The sequence below is a fragment of the Callospermophilus lateralis genome, chromosome 2, assembly GCF_048772815.1.
Source record: "Callospermophilus lateralis isolate mCalLat2 chromosome 2, mCalLat2.hap1, whole genome shotgun sequence".
In the NCBI taxonomy this organism is placed as follows: Eukaryota; Metazoa; Chordata; class Mammalia; order Rodentia; family Sciuridae; genus Callospermophilus; species Callospermophilus lateralis.
The window spans coordinates 53,208,403-53,231,639 of record NC_135306.1 but is presented as its reverse complement, the minus strand read 5'-3'; the positions used below and the strand labels follow the sequence as shown (position 1 = coordinate 53,231,639).

The 23,237-nt window shown below is 36.3% G+C and overlaps 1 protein-coding gene across 2 annotated transcripts in view; it reads left to right on the top strand.

Moving 5' to 3' along the window:
• The window catches only part of Ccdc171 (coiled-coil domain containing 171), a 382,832-nt gene that overhangs the window by 188,258 nt on the left and 171,337 nt on the right, over positions 1-23,237 (top strand). For both annotated transcript variants that reach the window (XM_076843419.2, XM_076843418.2), the window contains exons 18-19: positions 21,764-21,990; positions 22,779-22,961. In XM_076843419.2, coding sequence (XP_076699534.1) covers positions 21,764-21,990; positions 22,779-22,961 — 410 coding nt within the window. The remainder of the gene's footprint in view (positions 1-21,763; positions 21,991-22,778; positions 22,962-23,237) is intronic.

Here is a 23,237-nt window from a genome sequence, read left to right as displayed (position 1 = left end):
TTTCATCTATGTTTAAGGAGTTTGAAATTTATTCCTGTATTTGAAGAGAGTCACTAAGGCTTAAAATCAGAGGGTATGACAAGATCTTATTTGTTTGTTGTAAGTCATTCTGTCCACAGTGTGGAGGATGGAATGAAGAGGGAAACACTGGAGAAGAATAGAAAGACTCTTGCAATAATGTAGGTGAGATGTGACCTTGATCACAGGGAAAATTGAAAAGATTGGAGAAATGTTAAGGACGGAATGTGGGGACTGTGGCAAGGGAGATGGAGATGTAAAGGATTATAAAATGTTACCAAATATAGAAGTGAGCCAGAATTTCATGCAGTTAACAGTTTATGTTGCTCATACTACTGACCTATGAACATTACTCATTATTATCTATTAATATTATTATACCCATTATTGTTAACACTATTTATTACTTTTTTTTTTGGTTAAAGGAGTGTTTCCCAATCTTTTTATGAATATTAGAACTCTATTTTACTTGTTATTGATTCTTTTTACTTGTACATTACAATAGAATTCATTTTGACATAATTTTAAAAGTATGAAATATAGTTTGTTCTAATTCAGTCCCAAGTACTTCCCCTTTCCATCCTGGACTCTTTCTCCCTGTTCCCTTCCCTCTATTGTACTGATCCAGATTTTTGTTTTTAATTAGTGTCTTGTGGATGTACATGATGGTGAGACTCACTGTGGTATATTCATATATATATATATGTATATAGGAAAGTACATAGGAAAGATTGATCCATTGTCTTTCCCTAGCCCATCCTTCTTCCCTTCCCTTTATTCTACTTTGTCTACTCCATCAGTCTTTCTTCTATTCTTTTTTTAAATTCCCTCCTTTATTTTGGATTAGCTTCCGCATATCAGAGAAAACATTAAACCTATGAGTTTTGGGGACTGGTTTATTTTACTTAGTATGATAGTCTTCAGTTTTATCCATTTACCAGCAAATGCCATAACGTCATTCTTTTTTATAGCTGAGTAATACTCTAGTGTGTATATATACCACATTTTCTTTATTCATTCATCTGTTGAAGGGCACCTAGATTGTCTCCATAGCTTAGCTGTTTGAATTGTGCTGCTAAAAACATTGATATGGCTGTGTCACTGTAGTATGCTGATTTAAAATCCTTTGGATATATAATGAGGAGTGGGATAGCTAGGTCAAATGGTGGTACCATTCCTAGGTTTTTGAGGAATCTCCATACTGCTTTCCAGAGTGGTTGTACCAATTTGCAGTCCTACCAGCAATGTATGAGTGAATCTCTTGTTAAGGAAGTTAATTCCTTAGTTGACATGTTGGCATGTTGGGCCTACATTTTCTTCTAGTAGGCCCATGGTTTCTGGTTTAATTGCTTGCACTTTGAGTTGATTTTTGTATAGGGTAAAAGATAGGGGTTAAATTTCATTCTACAACATATGTATTTCCATTTTTCCTAGCACCATTTGTTGAAGAGGCTACCTTTTCTCCAATGTATGTTTTTGGTGCCTTTTTTTTTTTTTTTTTTTTTTTTTTTTTAGTATGAGATAACTGAATTTATGTGGGTTTGTCTCTGTGTCTTCTATTTCACTGGTCTTCATGCCTGTTTTAGTGCCAGTACCATGCTAGTTTTGTTACTGTAGCTCTGCAGTATGATTTTAGGTCTAGTTTGTGATGCCTCCTGCTTTACTTTTCTTGCCAGGATTGCTTTGGTTATTATGGGCCTCTTTATTTTTCCAAACAAATTTTATAATTGCTTTTTTTCATTCTGTGAAGAACATCATTGGAATTTTGATGGGAATTGTGTCGAATCTGTTTAGTGCTTTTGGGAGTATGGTAGTATTTTGATAATATTAATTCTGCCTATTGAAGAACATGGAAAGTCTTTCCATCTTCTAAGATTCTAAGATATTTTTCAATTTCTTTCTTTATTGTTTTATAGTTTTCATTGAAAAAGATTCACCTCTTTTGTTTGATTGATTCCCAAGTATTTCCTTCCTTCCTTCCTTCCTTCCTTCCTTCCTTCCTCCCTCCCTCCCTCCCTCCCTCCCTCCCTCCCTCGTAATTTCATTTTTGGCAGATTCATTATTGGAATATACAAAGCGATTGATTATGGGTGTTCATCTTGTACTTGATACTTTGCTAAATCATTTATGAGCTCTAAAATCTTTCTGGTGGAGTTTTTTTTTTTTTTGTCTTCTAAAAACAGGATCATGTCATCAGCAAACAGAGATAATTTGAGCTCTTCTTTTCCTATTTGTATTCCTTCAATTTCCTTCCTTGCCTATTGCTTTGGCTAGAGTTTCAAGGACTGTGTTGAATATGAGTGGTGAAAGTAGGCATTCTTGTCTTGTTCCTGTTTGTAGAGGGAATGCTTTCAGTTTCTCCATTCAGAATAATGTTGGCCTTGGGTTTGTGATATATAGCCTTTACAATGTTGAGATCAGTTCTTTAATCCATAGTTTTTCTAGCATTTTAAACACAAATGGGTGCTGTACTTTGGTAAATGCTTTTTCTTCCTCTATTGAGAATCATGTGATTCTTGCCTTTTGTCTGTTTATGTGGTGAATTACATTTATTGATTTCTGTGTGTTGAACCAACCTTACATCCTGGGATGAAACCTACTTGATCATGGTGCACTATCTTTTTAATGTGTTTTTATGTGCAGTTTGCCAATATTTTATTAAGAATTTTTTGTATATGTTCATCAAGTATATTGATCTGAGGTTTTCTTTCTTTGCCGTGTCTTTCTCTAGTGTTGATATCAGGGTGATATTGGCTTCGTTGAATGAATTTGGCAGTGTTCCATCTATTTCATGGAATAATTTCTTTTCTTTTTTTTAATTTTATTTTTTTTAATTTTTATTGTTGGTTGTTCAAAACATTACATAGTTCTTGATATATCATATTTCACACTTTGATTCAAGTGGGTTATGAACTCCTATTTTTACCCCGTATACAGATTGCAGACTCACATCAGTTATACATCCATTGATTTACATATTGCCATACTAGTGTCTGTTGTATTCTGCTGCCTTTCCTATCCTCTACTATCCCCCCTCCCCTCCCCTCTTCTCTCTCTACCCGCTCTACTGTAATTCATTTCTCCCCCTTGTATTATTTTTCCCTTTCCCCTCACTTCCTCTTGTATGTAATTTTGTATAACCCTGAGGGTCTCCTTCCATTTTCATGCAATTTCCCTTCTCTCTCCTTTTCCCTCCCACCTCTCATCCCTGTTTAATGTTAATCTTCTTCTCATTCTCTCCCTCCCTACTCTGTTCTTAGTTACTCTCCTTATATCAAAGAAGACATTTGGCATTTGTTTTTTAGGGATTGGCTAGCTTGACTTAGCATAATCTGCTCTAATGCCATCCATTTCTCTGCAAATTCTATGATTTTGTCATTTTTTTAATGCAGAGTAATACTCCATTGTGTATAAATGCCACATTTTTTTTATCCATTCGTCTATTGAAGGACATCTAGGTTGGTTCCACAGTCTTGCTATTGTGAATTGTGCTGCTATGAACATCGATGTAGCAGTGTCCCTGTAGCCTGCTCTTTTTTTTTTTTTTTTTTAAAGAGAGAGTGAGAGAGGGGAGAGAGAGAGAATTTTTTTAATATTTATTTTTTAGTTACCGGCGTACACAACATCTTTGTTTGTACATGGTGCTGAGGATCGAACCCGGGCCGCACGCATGCCAGGAGAGCGCGCTGCCGCTTGAGCCACATCCCCAGCCCCTAGCCTGCTCTTTTTAGGTCTTTAGGGAATAGACCAAGAAGTGGACTAGCTGGGTCAAATGGTGGTTCCATTCCCAGCTTTCCAAGAAATCTCCATACTGCTTTCCAAATTGGCTGCACCAATTTGCAGTCCCACCAGCAATGTACAAGTGTACCCTTTTCCCCACATCCTCGCCAGCACTTGTTGTTGTTTGACTTCATAACGGCTGCCAATCTTACTGGAGTGAGATGGTATCTTAGGGTGGTTTTGATTTGCATTTCTCTGACTGCTAGAGATGGTGAGCATTTTTTCATATACTTGTTGATTGATTGTATGTCCTCCTCTGAGAAGTGTCTGTTCAGGTCCTTGGCCCATTTGTTGATTGGGTTATTTGTTATCTTATTGTCTAATTTTTTGAGTTCTTTGTATACTCTGGATATTAGGGCTCTATCTGAAGTGTGAGGAGTCAAGATTTGTTCCCAGGATGTAGGCTACCTATTTACCTCTCTGATTGTTTCTTTTGCTGAGAAAAAACATTTTAGTTTGAGTAAGTCCCATTTGTTGATTCTAGTTATTAACTGTTGTGCTATGGGTGTCCTATTGAGGAATTTGGAGCCCGACCCCACAGTATGTAGATTGTAGCCAACTTTTTCTTCTATCAGATGCCGTGTCTCTGATTTGATATCAAGCTCCTTGATCCATTTTGAGTTAACTTTTGTGCATGGCAAGAGAAAGGGATTCAGTTTCATTTTGTTGCATATGGATTTCCAGTTTTCCCAGCACCATTTGTTGAAGATGCTATCCTTCCTCCATTGCATGCTTTTAGCCCCTTTATCAAATATAATATAGTTGTAGTTTTGTGGATTGGTTTCTGTGTCCTCTATCCTGTACCATTGGTCCACTGGCCTGTTTTGGTACCAGTACCATGCTGTTTTTGTTACTATTGCTGTGTAGTATAGTTTGAAGTCTGGTATCGCTATAGCGCCTGATTCACACTTCCTGGTTAGCATTGTTTTTGCTATTCTGGGTCTTTTATTTTTCCATATGAATTTCATGATTGCTTTCTCTATTTCTACAGGAAATGCCGTTGGGATTTTGATTGGCATTGCATTAAATCTATAGAGAACTTTTGGTAATATCGCCATTTTGATGAAGTTAGTTCTGCCTATCCATGAACAGGGTATATTTTTCCATCTTCTAAGATCTTCTTCTATTTCTCTCTTTAGGGTTCTGTAGTTTTCATTGTATAAGTCTTTCACCTCTTTTGTTAGGTTGATTCCCAAGTATTTTATTTTTTTTGAGGATATTGTGAATGGAGTGGTTGTCCTTATTTCCATTTCAGAGAATTTGTCGCTGATATACAGGAATGCCTTTGATTTATGCATGTTGGTTTTATATCCTGCCACTTTGCTGAATTCATTTATTAGCTCTAATAGTTTCTTTGTAGACCCTTTTGGGTCTGCTAGGTATAGGATCATGTCATCTGCAAATAGTGATAATTTAAGTTCTTCTTTTCCTATTTTTATGCCTTTAATTTCTTTCGTCTAATTGCTCTGGGCAGTGTTTCGAGAACTATGTTGAACAGAAGTGGTGAGAGAGGGCATCCCTGTCTTGTTCCAGATTTTAGAGGGAATGCCTTCAATATTTCTCCGTTCAGAATGATGCTAGCCTGAGGCTTAGCATAGATAGCTTTTACAATATTGAGGTATGTTCCTGTTATCCCTAGTTTTTCTAGAGTTTTGAACATAAAGGGATGCTGTACTTTGTCGAATGCTTTTTCCGCATCTATCGAGATGATCATATGGTTCTTATCTTTAAGTCTATTGATGTGGTGAATAACGTTTATTGATTTCTGTATATTGAACCAGCCTTGCATCCCAGGGATGAATCCTACTTGATCATGGTGCACAATTTTTTTGATATGTCTTTGTATCCGATTCCCCAGAATTTTATTGAGGATTTTTACATCTAGGTTCATTAGAGATATTGGTCTGTTTTTTTTTTTTCTTTGAAGTGTCTTTGTCTGGTTTAGGAATCAGGGTGATGTTGGCCTCGTAGAATGAATTTGGAAGTTCTCCCTCTTTTTCTATTTCCTGAAATAGCTTGAAAAGTATTGGTATTAATTCCTCTTTAAAGGTTTTGTAAAACTCTGCTGTATACCCATCCGGTCCTGGGCTTTTCTTAGTTAGTAGTCTTTTGATGGTTTCTTCTATTTCCTCAATTGATTTTGGTCTGTTTAGGTTGTCTATATCCTCCTGACTCAATCTGGGCAGATCATATGACTTAAGAAATTTATCGATGCCTTCACTATCTTCTATTTTATTGGAGTATAAGGATTCAAAATAGTTTCTGATTATCTTCTGTATTTCTGAAGTGTCTGTTGTGATATTGCCTTTTTCATCCCGTATGCTAGTAATTTGATTTCTCTCTCTTCTTCTCTTCGTTAGCGTGGCTAAGGGTCTGTCGATTTTATTTATTTTTTCAAAGAACCAACTTTTAGTTTTGTCAATTTTTTCAATTGTTTCTTTTGTTTCGATTTCATTAATTTCAGCTCTGATTTTAATTATTTCTTGCCTTCTACTTCTTTTGCTGTTATTTTGCTCTTCTTTTTCTAGGATTTTGAGATGAAGTATGACATCATTTATTTGTTGGTTTTTCCTTTTTTTAAGGAATGAACTTCAAGCAATGAATTTTCCTCTTAGAACTGCTTTCAATGTGTCCCATAGATTCCGATATGTTGTGTCTGTGTTTTCATTTATCTCTAAGAATTTTTTAATTTCCTCCTTGATGTCGTCTATAACCCATTGATCATTCAGTAATCTATTGTTCATTCTCCAAGTGATGCATGATTTTCCTTCCTTCTTTTATCATTTATTTTCAGTTTCATTCCATTATGATCAGGTAAGATGCATGGTATTATCTCTACTCCTTTATATTGTCTAAGAGTTGCCCTGTGACATAATATATGATCTATTTTTGAGAAGGATCCATGTGCTGCTGAGAAAAAAGTGTAACTGCTTGATGTTGGGTGGTATATTCTATATATGTCAATTAAGTCTAGGTTATTAATTGTATTATTGAGTTCTATAGTTTCCTTATTCAACTTTTGTTTGGAAGATCTGTCCAGTGGTGAGAGAGGTGTGTTGAAGTCTCCCATAATTATTGTATGGTGGTCTATTAGACTCTTGAACTTGAGAAGAGTTTGCTTGATGAACATAGCTGCACCATTGTTTGGGGCATATATATTTATGATTGTTATGTCTTGTTGGTGTATGGTTCCCTTGAGCAGTATGTAGTGTCCCTCTTCATCCCTTTTGATTAACTTTGGCTTGAAATCTATTTTATTTGATATGAGTATGGACACTCCTGCTTGTTTCTGAAGTCCATATGAGTGATATGATTTTTCCCAACCTTTCACCTTCAATCTATGTATGTCTTTTCCTATCAAATGCGTCTTCTGTAGGCAGCATATTGTTGGGTCTTGTTTTGTGGTCCATTCTACTAGCCTGTGTCTCTTAATTGGTGAGTTTAAGCCATTAACATTTAGGGTTATTATTTGAGATATGGGTTGTTTTTCCAGCCATATCTGTTTATTTATGTTACTAAACATGGTTTGTTTTCCTCTTTGATTATTCCCCCCCCCTTTACTGTCCTACCTCCCACTGTTGGTTTTCATTGTTATTTTCCATTTTCTCTTCCTGTAATGTTTTGCCGAGGATGTTTTGAAGAGATGGTTTTCTAGCTGCAAATTCTTTTAGCTTTTGTTTATCGTGGAAGGTTTTAATTTCATCTTCCATCCTGAAGCTTAATTTCGCTGGATACTTAAGCTTAATTTTCGCGGCGGCTCTGCTCTGCCCCTACTCCAATTGGGGTGACGTGTCTACCACGCTGGCAGGCCGCTGGGCCTGTTCCGCCAGTCGATCGCAGGTCTGCCTACCTTGTGGGCTTGGGCGGCGGCTCTGCTCTGCCGCTACTCCAATTGGGATGCCGTGACTACCATGGTGACGGGTCGCTGGGCCTGTTCCAGGCGCGGGCGGCGGCTCTACTCAGCCCCTACTCCAATTGGGGTGATGTGACTGCCACACCGGCAGGTCACTGGGCCTCTTCCAGGTGCGGGCGGCGGCTCTGCTCTGCCCCTATGGCTTGATGACAAAGTGAGAGAGACTCGGGTGTTTGTGACTCACTTTCTTTACCAGGAGACCAACTGTTCCTGTCGCCGCTGGTATTGATGAAGTTATCTGCTTTCTGATGACATCAGATCTCTGCCATGTTGGTATCCCATGCGAATGGCAGCATTTCATTCCCTTTGCCGGGCAACGGGTGAGTCCTGACCGGCCCTCACAAGCCCCGTCTCAGTCCTGTTGCCACTGCCTATGAAGGCTTGGTTGGTATTTACCTCCACAGTATTCAGCAGGATCCGGACCGAGAAGCAGTTTCCGCGGGTTCTTTAGCCCTGGGCCAGAGTATTTCCGGGAGCCGGAATTCGGCTGCTCCGGGCTCGGTGTATGTTCTGATAGGAGCAGGCTCCAAGAAGCAGTTTCCGCGGGTTCTTTAGCACTGAGCCTGAGTAATTTGTCTGCGAGACACAGGTGAATGGCAGCCTGAAATTACCTGTTCTATATATGAATGAGCTGCGATCAGTCGAAAACAGAGATGGTGTCGTCAGCTCTCCAAGATGGTGGCCGCTGGCTTCCTCTGTGGTCTGACCTGTGTGGAGAACCGAATTGGACCACTTTCTTCCCCCGTCTCAAATCCAGAATTCAGCACTGAGCACAGTAATTGCACAGCTGGCAGGAGCCCGCAGAATCCGCAGCGCTGTATCTTTGCGTTGCTATCTCGTCGTTTCCCAGCGCGCGCCTCAGACTCTAGCCGCGGGGCGATTTGCTGAATAAGCAGTGTGACCCTCCGTGCGGACAAATCTCTCGAGTTTGAGCCCCCGTAGCTGATCCTCATGCGATGGAAATCCTTCCTCTAGATTTTGGAGCACCCCAATTTTGCTGGAAATTCCTAACAAGTTAGCTTTTAGCCGTTCTGACTCGTCATTCTCCCGCTCAGTGACGTGGTACACAGGGGTGATGCACTCCCTTCGCCGCCATCCCAAAATTACCTTATTTTCTATTTCATGGAATATTTTGAGGAGGATAGGTATTAGTTTTTCCTTAAAGGTCTGGTAGAACTTGGCCAAGAATATATCCAGTATTGGGCTTTTCTTTTTTTTTTTCTTGTTCTTTTTTATTGGTTGTTCAAAACATTACAAAGCTCTTGACATATCATATTTCATACATTTGATTCAAGTGGGTTATGAACTCTCATTTTTACCCCGTATACAGATTGCAGAATCACATCAGTTACACATTCACGTTTTTACATATTGCCATACTAGTGACTATTGTATTCTGCTGCCTTTCCTATCCTCTACTATCCCCCTCCCCTCCCATCTTCTCTCTCTACCCTATATACTGTAATTCATTTCTCTCCCTTGATTTTTTTCCCTTTTCCCTCTCATCCTCTTATATGTAATTTTGTATAACAATGAGGGTCTCCTTCCATTTCCATGCAATTTCCCTTCTCTCTCCCTTTCCCTCCCACCTCTCGTCCCTATTTAATGTTAATATTTTTCTCATGCTCTTCCTCCCTGCTCTGTTTTTAGTTGTTCTTCTTATATCAACGAAGACATTTGGCATTTGTTTTTTAGGGATTGGCTAGCTTCACTTAGCATAATCTGCTCTACTGCCATCCATTTCCCTGCAAATTCCATGATTTTGTCATTTTTTAGTGCTGAGTAATACTCCATTGTGTATAAATGCCACATTTTTTAATCCATTCATCTATTGAAGGGGATCTAAGTTTGTTCCACAGTCTAGCTATTGTGAATTGTGCTGCTATGAACATTGATGTAGCAGTATCCCTATAGTACGATCTTTTAAGGTCTTCAGGGAATAGTCCAAGAAGGGCAATAGCTGGGTCAAATGGTGGTTCCATTCCCAGCTTTCCCAGAAATCTCCATACTGCTTTCCAAATTGGCTGCACCGATTTGCAGTCCCACCAGCAATGCTTCTAGGTAGAGGATCATATCATCCACAAATAGTGATAATTTAAGTTCTTCTTTTCCTATCTTAATGTCTTTAATTTCTTTTGTCTGTCTAATTTTTCTGGCCAGTATTTTGAGAACTATATTGAATAGAAGTGGTGAGAGAGGGCATCCCTGTCTTGTTCCAGATTTTAGAGGGAATGCCTTCAGTTTTTTTCCATTTAGAATGATGCTAGCCTGAGGCTTAGCATATATAGCTTTTACAATGTTGAGGTACGTTCCTGTTATCCCTAGTTTTTCTAGTGTTTTGAACATAAAGGGATGCTGTACTTTGTCGAATGCTTTTTCTGCGTCTATCGAGATGATCATATGGTTCTTATCTTTAAGTCTATTGATGTGGTGAATAACGTTTATTGATTTCCGTATATTGAACCAGCCTTGCATCCCAGGGATGAATCCTACTTGATCATGGTGCACGTTCTTTTTGATATGTTTTTGTAATCGATTTGCCAGAATTTTATTGAGGATTTTTGCATCTAAATTTATTAGGGATATTGGTCTGTAGTTTTCTTTATTTGAGGTGTCTTTATCTGGTTTGGGAATCAGGGTGATATTGGCCTCATAGAATGAATTTGGAAGTTCTCCCTCTTTTTCTATCTCCTGAAACAGATTGTAGAGTATTGGTATTAGTTCTTCTTTAAAGTTCTTGTAAAACTCTGCTGTATATCCATCTGGTCCTGGGCTTTTCTTGGTTGGTAGTCTTTTGATGGCTTCTTCTATTTCCCCACTTGATATTGGTCTGTTTAGGTTGTTTATATCCTCCTGACTCAATCTGGGTAGCTCATATGTCTTAAGGAATTTATTGATGCCTTCACTATCTTCTATTTTATTAGAGTATAGGATTTCAAAATAATTTCTAATTATCTTCTGCATTTCTGAATTGTCTGTTGTGATGTTGCTTTTTTCATCCCGTAAGCTAGTAATTTGGGTTCTCTCTCTTCTTCTCTATATTAGCGTGGCTAGAGGTCTATCAATCTTATTTTTTTTTTCTAAGAACCAACTTCTAGTTTTGGTAATTTTTTCGATTGTTTCTTTTGTTTCGATTTCATTGATTTCAGCTCTAATTTTAATTATTTCTTGCCTTCTACTGTATTTGCTGCTGATTTGTTCTTCTTTTTCTAAGACTTCGGGGTGTAGTGTGAGGTCATTTATTTGTTGGCTTTTCCTTCTTTTAAGGAATGAACTCCATGAAATGAAATTCTCTCTTAGTACTGCTTTCATAGTGTCCCAGAGATTTCGATATGTAGTGTCTGAGTTTTCATTTACCTCTAAGAATTTTTAAATTTCCTCTTTGATGTCTTCTGTAACCCTTTGTTCATTCAGTAGCATATTGTTTAATCTCCATGTGATGTAGGATTTTTCCTTTCTCATTTTATTATTGATTTCCAATTTCATTCCATTATGATCAGATAAAATGCATGGTAGTATCTCTACTCCTTTGTAATTTCTAAGATTTGCCCTGTGACATAATATATGGTCTATTTTTGAGAAGGATCCATGTGCTGCTGAGAAGAAAGTGTATCCGCTTAATGTTGCGTGGTATATTCTGTAAATATCAATTAAGTCTAAATTATTAATTGTATTATTGAGCTCTATGGTTTCTTTATTCAACTTTTGTTTGGAAGATCTGTCCAGTGGTGAGAGAGGTGTGTTAAAATCTCCCATGATTATTGTGTTGTGGTGTATTTGACTCTTGAACTTGAGAAGAGTTTGTTTGATGAACATAGCTGCACCATTGTTTGGGACATATATATTAATGATCGTCAAGTCTTGTTGGTGTATGGTTCCCTTGACCAGTATGTAGTGTCCTTGTTTATCCCTTTTGATTAACTTTGGCTTGAAGTCTATTTTATTTGATACAAGTATGGACACTCCTGCTTCCTTCTGGGGTCCGTATGAGTGATATGATTTTTCCCAACCTTTCACCTTCAGTCTGTGTATGTCTTTTCATATCAGATGAGTCTCTTGTAGGCAGCATATTGTTGGATCTTTTTTTTTTATCCATTCTACTAGCCTATGTCTTTTGACTGGTGCATTTAAGCCATTAACATTTAGGGTTACTATTGAAATATAGTTTGTATTTCCAGCCATATTTGATTATGTATGTTACTTACATGATTTGTTTTTCCTCTATGATTAGTTTTTCCTTTACTGTACTACTTGCCGCTGTTGGTTTTCATTGTTATTTTTCATTTCCTCTTCCTGTAATGTTTTGCCAAGGATGTTTTAAAGAGCTAGTTTTCTAACTGCAGATTCTTTTAACTTTTGTTTATCGTGGAAGATTTTTATTTCATCTTCAATCCTGAAGCTTAATTTCGCTGGATACATGATTCTTGGTTGGAACCCTTTTTCTTTCAGCGTTTGAAATATGTTGTTCCAGGATCTTCTAGCTTTCAGAGTCTTTGTTGAAAGATCAGCAGTTATTCTGATTGGTTTACCCCTAAATGAAATCTGCTTCCTCTCTCTTGTGGCTTTTAAGATTCTCTCCTTATTCTGTATGTTGGGCATCCTCATTATTATGTGTCTTGCTGTGGATCTCTTATGATTTTGTACATTCGGTGTCCTGTAGGCTTCTAGTATTTGGATTTCTTTTTCATTCTTTAAGTCTGGGAAGTTTTCTAGTATTATTGAATAGATTACTCATTCCCTTGGTTTGGACCTCTATACCCTCTTGTATCCCAGTAACTCTTAGTTTTGGTTTCTTTATGTTATCCCATAATTCTTGGATGTTCTACTCATGATTTCTTAACATTCTTGCTGAGCTGTCTATGTTCTTTTCAAGTTGAAAAACTTTGTCTTTGTTGTCTGAAGTTCTATCTTCTAAGTGTTCTACTCTGCTGGTAATACTCTCATTTGAGTTTTTAATTTGGTTTATTGTTTCCTGCATTTCCAGGATTTCTGTTTGTTTGTTTTTTATATCCTCTATTTCCCTATAGAGTTGATCTTTTGCTTCTTGGATTTGTTTATGTAATTCATTGTCAAAGTGATCTTTCATTGTCTGAAGTTGCTGTATAATGTCTTCTTTGAGACTCCAGATCATCTTAAGCATGTATATCCTGAACTCTTTGTCTGACATTCTATCAGCTGCAGATATTACCTCATCTAATGTTGAATTGACCTATATTGTTTGTGGTCCTTTCTTTCCTTGTCTTTTCATACTGCTCATGATTCTTTCTAGCTTTGTGAAACTGTTGTGTTAATGTTTCTCCCCTTATATATTTGTATTGTTCTTGTATAGCTCCAAAATCCCTCTTTTGCGGAGAAAGACAATGTTAACAGTTCCCAATATCAACAGTACATTATCTAAGCACAAGTTTTCATTATTAATACATTTATAGTTAGATTCTAAGTCTATAGATATTGATTTTAATTATTACTTAAGAATATATTCATTAGTTTCATAAATGGCATACCATATCTGGTGGCATATAGAAAACTTAATTTCAGACGAAGGATGTTATACTTAGAGGGAAAGGAGTGAGGGTATGAGGTTAAACTAACTTAGCACCTTTGGAGAACTCTAACCAATAGACTGGTAATTTATGGAAGAACGTATAGACTCAACCTCCTATCTGTATTTAGATAGTTATCCTATGTATAGCTAGCAAAAGTTAGGAGATTGAAAGTGGGATAGAGAGAATACGAATGAAAAAAAAAAAGAAAAAAAATAACAAGGAAGAAAAGAGACATAAGAGAAGGAAAAGGAAAGTAAGATAGAAATAAAAAAAATGGCGGAAGGTGGGGTATATTCAATTCCTCTATATTATATTACTTTGGTAGTTTGGTTGTTCATGCACAGTTCTTGGTTTCACATATGTTGAAGTTGTGGAAGAGAGAGAAGAAAAGAGAGAAAGAAAGAGGAAAAAAAAAGTCTCTTAGAACACTGTTTTTTTTGCTTCCAGTAGGTGGCGTTGTGTATTCCTATCTTGAGCCTCTGTATTCAGGGTGGTGGGTATAGCCAGTGTGAAAGGAAATGAGCTTCCACCTGTATCTTCCCTACTCTAGTCTCTGAGGTAGAAACCAAGTGCCTGTACCGTTGTTGTTTTGAGTTGATAGCTACAACCCCCAACAGCTTGTGGGAAATATTTTGAGTTATCGCAGCTAAGGGTGGGGGAGTTGGAAACCGGGTACCTGGATCAGCCACAGTACCGTGCTGGTAGCCACACCCCCTTTGATGGGTTTTAAGGGTTGATGGGCTTCCTCTGGACTAGCACATGGGGTAGGGCCGGGCGGCTTCCTCCTCCGGTCTGGCTTGGCTGGCTCCGGGCGGCTTCCTCCTCCCAGGTTTTTCTTTTTGAGAAGACTTTTGATAGCAGCTTCACTTTCATTACTTGAAATTGATCTGTTTAAGTTTTCTGTATACTCCTGGTAAAATTTGGGTAGGTCATATGTCTCTAGGAATTTTTGAATATCTTCAAGATTTTCTAGTTTCTTGGGGTATACGTTTTTAGAATATTTTCTGATGATCTTCTGAATTCCAGTAGTGTCTGTGGTTATCCATTTTAATTAGAAAAGAATATTGTGGGCTGCTCTTTTCCCTTGTTAGTTGTATTTTTAGTAGCAATTGACTTTTGTAATATTATCAAAAGACTTAATTTTATTACTCAACACTATGAGCATAAATTATTCATGTATATATTTTGTTAGGGATAAAGGTAAAAATGGAAGTGTTAACATGAAGGAACTTTTACTATAACTTTTCGAATTCCCTACTGCCCCTCTATGAAATCTATAGTCCACAGGTTTAGAAACAGTGGTTGATATAATTCTTTGGGGTTTTTTTTTTTTTTTAAGATTTTAACTGAAGTTATGTAGTTTTGCCCTTTCTTTTGGAAAAAAATAATTTCAGAATATAGCGTCTGCTTTTTTTTTCTCTTTCTTTTTGCAGTGCTGGAGATCACTCCTGGTGTCTTCATGTGTACTAGGCAAATATTCTACTGCTGAGTTGCAGCCTTAGCTCTGGGGTCTGCTTCTTTTTTTAAAAATTTTTTATTCTAATTTGTTATATATGACTGCAGAATGCATTACAATTCATATTACACATATAGAGCAGGATTTTTCATATCTCTGGTTGTATACAAAGTATATTCATACCATTCTTGTCTTTATATATGTAGTTAGGGTAATGATGTCCATCTCAATCCAGTATCGTTTTTACACCCATTGCCCTCTCCCTTCCCCTCCCTCCCCTTTGCCCTATCTAGAGTTTGTGTGGTCTTGCCATGTTCTCCCTCCCAACTTTACTATGAATCAGTCTCTTTATATCAGAGAAAATATTTGGCATTTGGTTTTTTGGGATTGACTAACTTCACCTTGCATTATATTCTCCAGCACCACCCCTTTACCTGCAAATGTCATGATTTTATTCTCTTTTATTGCTGAGTAATATTCCATTGTGTATATATACCACATTTTCTTTATCCATTCATCTACTGAAGTGCATCTAGGTTGGTTCCACAGTTTAGCTATTGTGAATTGTGTTGCAATAAACATTGATGTGGCTGTGTCTCTGTAGTATGCTGTTTTTAAGTCCTTTGGGTATAGACTAAAGAGAGGGTTAGCTGGGTCAAATGGTGGTTCCATTCCAAGTTTTCCAAGGAATTTCCATACTGCTTTCCATATTGGCTGCACCAGTTTGCAATCCCACCAGCAATGTATGAGTGTGCCTTTTCCCCCACATCCTTGCCAACATTTATTGTTGTTTGTATTCTTGATAGCTGCCATTCTACTCAAGTGAGAGGAAATCTTAGAGTACTTTTGATTTGCATTTCTTTAATTTCTAAAGATGTTGAACATTTCAGGAAATAGAAAAAGGGAGATCACATATCACCCGGATTCAATTTGGGCAAATCATGTGACTCTAGAAATTTGTCAATGCCTTTTATTGGAGTACAAGTTTTCAAAATAATTTCTAATTATCTTCTGTATTTCTGTAGTGTCTGATGTGATATTTCCTTTTTTATGACATATGTTAGTGTTTTGAGTTTTCTGTCTCCTTCTGTTTGTTAGCATGGCTAAGGGTTTGTCAATTTTATTTATTTTTTTGAAGAACTGAGTTTTTGTTTTGTCAACTTTTTCAATTGTTTCTTTTGTTTCAATTTCATGATTTCAGCTCTGATTTTAATTATTTCCTGTCTTCTACTGCTTTGGGGGTTGATTTGTTCTTCTTTTTATAGGGCTTTCTAGGGCTTTGTTGGCTTTTTTTTCTTTTAAGCTTGAACTCCATACAACTAGTACTGCCTTCCTAGTGTCCCAGATATTTTAATACGTTTTATCTGTCTTCCATTCACCTCTAAGAATTTTTTAATCTCCTCCTTGATGTCTTTTCCAACCCTTTGTTCATTCAGTAGCATATTATTTAGTCTTCAGGTGTTGAAGTAGCTTTTATTTTTTATTTTATCATTGACTTTTAATTCCATTCCATTGTGATCTGAAAGAATTCAGGGTAGTATCTCTACTTTTTTGTATTTTGCTTAGAGTTGCTTTGTGGCATAATATATAGTCTATTTTAGAGAAGGATCCATGTGCTGCTGAGAATAAAGTGTATTCATTTATTGAAGGATGAAATATTCTATATATGTCTGTTAAGTCTAAGTTATTGATGGTATTATTGAGTTCTGTAGCTTCTTTGTTCAGATTTTGTTTGAAAGATCTATCCAGTGGTGAAAGAGGTGTGTTAAAGTCACCCAGAATTATTGTGTTGTGGTCAGTTTGACTCTTGAACCTGAGAAGAGTTTGTTTGATGAACATAGATGCTCCATTGTTTGGGGCATATGAATTTATTATTGTTATGTCTTGCTGATGAGTGATTCCCTTAAGCATTATGAAGTATCCTTCATTATCCCTTTTGATTAACTTGGCTCAAAGTGTACTTTATGTAATATGAGGATGGAAACCCCTGCTTGCTTCTGCAGTCCATCATCTGAGTAGGATTATTTTTCCCAACCTTTCACCTTCAGTCTGTGGATGTCTTTTTGTATGAGATGATTGTCTTGGAGGCAGCATATTGTTGAGTCTTTTTTTGATCCAATCGGCTAGCCTATGTCTTTTGATTGGTGAGTTTAGGTCATTAACATTCAGGGTTACTGTTGAGACATGATTGTATTCCCAGCCATTTTGTTTATATTTGTTATTTAACTTGACTTGGTTTCTCCTTTGATTAATTTTTCCTTTAGTATAATACCTTCCTGATTTTCATTGTTGTTTTTAAATTCCTCTTCATGGAATATTTTGCTGAGGATGTTCTGTAGTGTAGGCTTTTTAGTTGTAAATTCTTTTAACTTTTGTTTATCATGGAATGTTTTTATTTCATCCTCAAATCTAAAGCTTGATTTTTGCTAGATATAATATTCTTGGTTGGCATCCATTTTCTTTCAGAGCTTGATATATGTTGTTCCAGGATCTTCTAGCTTTCAGGGTCTGGGTTGAAATATTTTCACATAATCTAATTGGTTTTCCCCTGTATGTAATCTGATTCCTTTCTCTTATGGCTTTTAATATTCTCTCCTTATTCTGTCTGTTAGACATTTTCATTATAATGTGCCTCTGTTGTGATTTTGTACATTTGGCGTCCTGTAAGCCTCTTAAATTTAGTTTTCCAATTCATTATTCATGTTTGGAAAATTTTCTGATATTATTTCATTGAATAGATTGCTCATTCCTTTGGTTTTTAACTCCATTTCTTCCTCTAACTCAATAACTCTTAAATTTGGTCTTTTATGCTATCCCATATTTCTTTAATGTTCAGCTCATGGTTTCTTACCATTTTCACTGTGTGGCTTACATTCTTTTCAAGATTATGTATTTTGTCTTTATTGTCTGAGTTCCTGTCTTCCAAGTGGTGTAATCTGTGATGCTTTCAATTTAACTTTTAATTTGGTTTATTGTTTCTTTCATTTCAAGTATTTCAGGTTTTTTTTTTAGAACCTTTATCTCCCTATTGAAGTAATCTTTTGCTTCCTGTATCTCTATATGTAGCTTTTTGTCAAAATGAGCTTTTGCTTCCTCTCTTATGTCATCCTTTAATTCACAGAACATTTTAATTATGTACATCCTGAATTCCTTGTCTGTAATTTCTTCTGTTGTGTTGACCATGGATTCTAATATTGTGGTATCTTGATTTGTTTGGGGCATTTTCTTCCCTTTTCTTTTCATATTGCTTTTGTGTCTTCCCTTCTAGCTCTGTGGATCCTAGGCATTACTGTTTTTACCCTATAGGCTTATAGTGCCCCTGTATCGATCCAATACCTCTCCTCTGAGGTGAAAGACAAAATTATCAGATCCCAACATAAACAATATACACTCTAAAGACAAATGTGTGCTAATAAGACATTTATAGTTTGGTCACAATTTGCAGAAATGGTGAATTAAATTATTATCTACAATATACTAAGTAGAATACAACACACACACATATTAAGAAAATAAAAAAAATGTTAAGATAGAAATTGGTGGGAAAAAAGAAAATATATATATATCACAACTGTAGTATACTATTCAGACTTTTCAGTCCTCAAAATCCTAATTTATGCAAAGTACTTGTTTTCACATATGTTGGGGATATGAGGGCCGGAGAATAGAGAGGGAGAGGGAAAAAAAAATCTTGAAGGAAGACAGAGGGATTGTTTTGATTGGAAATCAGTATCTTTCCTGCTTCCCTTCTCATCCAGTAGGTGGGGTCATCTGTTGTTACCTGGTATCTCTGCCCTCAGGATGGTGAAGGTAACCAGGGTGTAACTGTGCTGGGTTAGCGGCTGCTGGGTCCCTGCCAGCTGGAGTTCCAAACTGGGAGTTTCCCCCTCGTGAAGAGGGTGATGGAGGTGCCTGCTTTCAGCGGTGTGGTGTCAGGTCTGGTGGGGGGAGCTCAGCAATGGTGTTGTACAGTGAGTTAGAAATGAGCTCTATTGAGCAGTATGTGGTGGTCAGCTGACTTCAGAGCCTGTGTGAAGTTCTCAGGTGCAGGCAGGCTACTGCATGTAAGGGACTTTCCCTGCTGCTGCAGAGTCCCAGACTGGGGGAGTCCCACATTGGTAGATGGGGGTCCACACAGGAGTGGGGCTGGAATTCCTGTTTGTGGGCAGCTGCTGGGTGTCCTGCATGTGAGCAGCCTCCGTGGCTGAAAGTTCTGCGCGGGTGTTGATGGTTCCCCTAGTGTACCCCGGAGTCCTGCATGGGCGAGTAGTTGGGAGATCTATTCTGATGCTGAGGGGAGCCCTGGATAGCTCGTTGGTTGTGATTCCTGTGTGGGAGCAGGGATATCACTTACAGAGAAGCAGTATTCTCACTTCTTGAGTCCCAGGTCTCAGAGTGACATAGAATGCTGCCTCCCTCTGGCCCGCCATCTTGGATCCCTCTGGGGTCTGCTTCTTAATGAGACTGTATTAAATGGAAAAAAGTGACTAATAACTGTATTTAACATAAAGAAGAATTTGTTAAATGTAACAAGTGAAAAACTTAAAACTGTCTAGACAAGTAAATGTGAGGAATTTTAGTGACCTTATTTTTTCTCAATATCATTATACAAATAATTTTACAACTGTGTCACTAGAGGGTATTTTCTTTATTTAATATATAATTAATTGTATTCCATACTGTACAATGTGAACTATTTTGTAAAAACATTTCTTACTTATTAATTCATAAATTATTTAGTACTCTTACTGTAATTCACTTGAGAGTCAGGAACTTAGAGTGTATTTCTGTTTCCCACTTCTTAAAAATTCAGAAGAATGTCTTGTAGAATTATATTATCATTTCATTTAACTTTTCAGAATGGTCACTGTCTACACAAACACATTCTGTGATGTAGTAAAAAAACACTACTCATTAAAATTTAATTATAGTTGATTTTGCTTTTAAGGCTCTGGTTTTTAAAAATATTTTTCTTAGTTGTCAGTTGACATTTATTTTTTATTTATATGTGGTGCTGAGAATTGAACCCAGTACCTCACACATGCAAGGCAAGTATGAGCTATTTTCCCAGCCCACTTAAGGCTCTTGATTGTGAAAATATTTTTACTTTTTAAATTCTTTAATTTTGGAGGGGTGGTGGGTACTGGGAATTTAATCCAGGGACAATTTATCACTGAGCTTTTTTAAATTTTCTACATCCCCAGGCCTTTATTAATTTTTATTTTGAGACAGGGTCTCTCTAAATTGCTGTGGGCCTTGCTAAGTTGCTGAGTCTGGCCTTGTGATCATTCTGTCTTAGCCTCTGGAGTTACTGGGATTATAGGTGGCTACCACACCTTGCCATATCCCTCAAAATTTTTCAAAAACAAGATTTTATGTTTTTTGTCTTTAAAAGATGTTTGACATATTATTGAAGTTAATTTCTCTTGTTATTATTGAATGTATTCTTATGTTCTGTATTGTTGTAGCTGTTATGGAAGTAAAATGAAATATGATTATATCAATAGACAAAAAATATCCATATATGCTAAACTGGCACAGAAGTTTAAGATGAAAAATAACACAAAGAATTACAAGGTAGCTGGATGAACAGGGAATGCATATATTAAGTATTGAAATGGTGTATTATATTGAATGTTATAAACAAATATTCTCTGTTCATTCAACAATGAACTATTTAATTCATACTGATGTTCAGTAATTCATTTAATCAGTATTCTGCATTATATGTTGATTGTTATGCAAAGCTACTAAATTCTTTTAAGGAACCTATTAACAAAAGAATTATTTTAATTGTACTCTGTATGCCTTTTGTCCATGGGATTCTTAGAGTGTATGTTTACAAGGAGTGGCATATAGAATTAAACTTACATTACCTTATATTTATATTCTTGGAAGTCAATGAATCAATAACTGATAGAAATAAATTTTACATGTAGTATATTATACTTTATCCAATTTATGATTTTGATTTCGCTGTATAACCCTATAGAAATGTGCTTTTCAAATTTTGTCTGCTACATAAATTTTAAAAATTATCTTTTATACTTTGAGGAATAAGTGAAATGGACTAAAGCTCAAAGTTGAGAATATAGGGTCTCTATGAGGCAGTTCTTTATGCCATAGAGAATCACTGATCAGTCACCATCTCGGTCAGTGTTGCTCTTTAGTATTGAAGCATACAGAATCCAACAATTAAAAAAGATGTTTTTATTGGGTAAAACTGGCTAAATTTTCTTTTTATGCTTATGGTGTAAAGACATGATTTAAATTAACTCCAACAGCAGAGACTCTAGAAATGTAGAATGGTATACTACTGAATATAAATAATCTCTCCATGCTTGTCATTTTATACTGATAGTGTCAAAGACAAGTAATGACAGATTAAGACCTGCCTAGCAGAGGGAAAACTAAATTACACGACTTTTATGAAGGCATAAATAAACCTATTAACCATTATCTGGAATACCAATTAGTAGAAAGAGCACTGACAATTTTATTTATCAACATTAAACACAATTATTAATTACAGACCTGATGAATCTAGCAGTAAGCAGGCCATGTTGGATATGCTGGGACCTCAAGTCCATTATATGAGAGGGATGATTACTGAAATCCTGTGGGGAAATAAGTAATTGTAGTTGTAAAATTTTAATTGCCTTGGAATAAGGCAAATTATATTTTCTTGTCCAAGAATATAAATAGTATGGCATTATGGTAACAAGCTGTAGTAGTTGTAAATAGAAAATGGTTTTATGTAAGGTTTTAAAAGAAAGAAAAGAGCAATAAATTTTTAGTGTCAGAGTGTTCCATGCAAATGACATACTATAAATACATGCAGATTTTCTTTAGATATATTCTTGAGTAGGTAAGCTATTTTCTGTGTATATCTTTTCATGGAGAAAATTAATGTGGGAGGTGACTTTGAATGAATTACTATTAAAAATATTCTTTTTTCATATTGTGATTAATGGCCATGTTCCCATTATGGTACATATGTAATTTAATTGAACACTGTGCTTTTTTTTCCTTTCTTTTTTTTCTTTGAAGATCCAAATTCCAGAATTTGTGGACATTTACTCATAGGTACAGCGAAAAATTCTTTTGCAAAACTCATGGATAAAATTAGTCTGGCAATGGAGAGTATACCTCTGCATAATGGCAGGAGTATATCATATGTAGAAAAAGATTCCCTGGTTCAGAGGTTGGCCCGTGGACTTCATAAAATAAACACATTGGCCCTGAAATATGGTTTGCGTGGCCATGTGCCCATTATGGTATGTCATTTAACACTGACTTTAGGACTGTAGACTTAATTTAAAATCAGACTCATTTATGGTTTAAATTATTTGTATATAATGTATTTAGATTGTCTTTAGGTTTCATATAAACTTTTAATTCAATAAATAAATCAAATATAAATAAATAGATGAGCAAAAGAAAGTCCAATAGAGTAGAGTAAAGAGAATGGAGGGAGGATGGGAGGGAAAATGTGGGGGATTAGGTACTGAAATCAAATTTCATGAGAATGAATTTGTCAGAATGAACCCAACTACTATGTATAACTATAAAGCTCTAATTAAAAACATAAGTACTGGGCTGGGGATATGGCTCAGGTGGTAGCATGCTTGCCTAGCATGCGTGAGGCACTGGGTTTGATTCTCAGCACCACATAAAAATAAAATAAAGATATTGTGTCCACCTAAAACTAAAAAATAAATATTAAGAAAAACAACAAAAAAAACATAAGTACTTCTGAAAAGTCCTGGCATGAGTTCTAAATACACTGTTCTCTGCATGCACAGTGCCACAGATTTGTATCAGACCCAACAACTGTCAATTCAATTTTCTAGCCATCTAGTTAATTTCTTCAGGTGTTTATTTCATATAAGCCAAATTATTGGACACATGTAAAGTGAGGCTTTCACCTCTAAGTTTCAGCAATAGCTAAGTATTTTGTTTTGTATAATCTAAATTACATTTAATTTAGTAAAATGGTTCATGCTATTGATTTGTTAATAAATCAGTAGATACTGCTTGTAAAATTGCTCTTTTTTAATAACAGAAAAGCACAGCATCATTACAAAAGCAAATATTTGGATTTACACAAAGACTGCATGCAGCAGAAGTGGAACGCCGTTCTCTGCGCCTGGAGGTCACAGAATTCAAACGCAATGTGAATGAAATGAAAAAGGAGCTTGACAAAGCCCAGGGTCTCCAAATGCAGTTAAATGAATTTAAGCATTCTGTAAGTATATAGGATTTAGAAAACTGATTTTGATTTTATCTCTATCTCTATGTCTTTTTTATTGTTTGGTTTTTAAAAATAATTCAAAGTCTTGGGGCTGGGGATGTGGCTCAAGTGGTAACACGCTTGCCTGACATGCACGGGGCTCTGGGTTCGATCCTCAGCACCACAGAAAATAAAATAAAGATGTTGTGTCCACCTAAAACTGAAAAATACATATTAAAAAAATAATTCAAAGTCTCATTAACAGATTTCTTTTCTCCACAGAACTTTCCT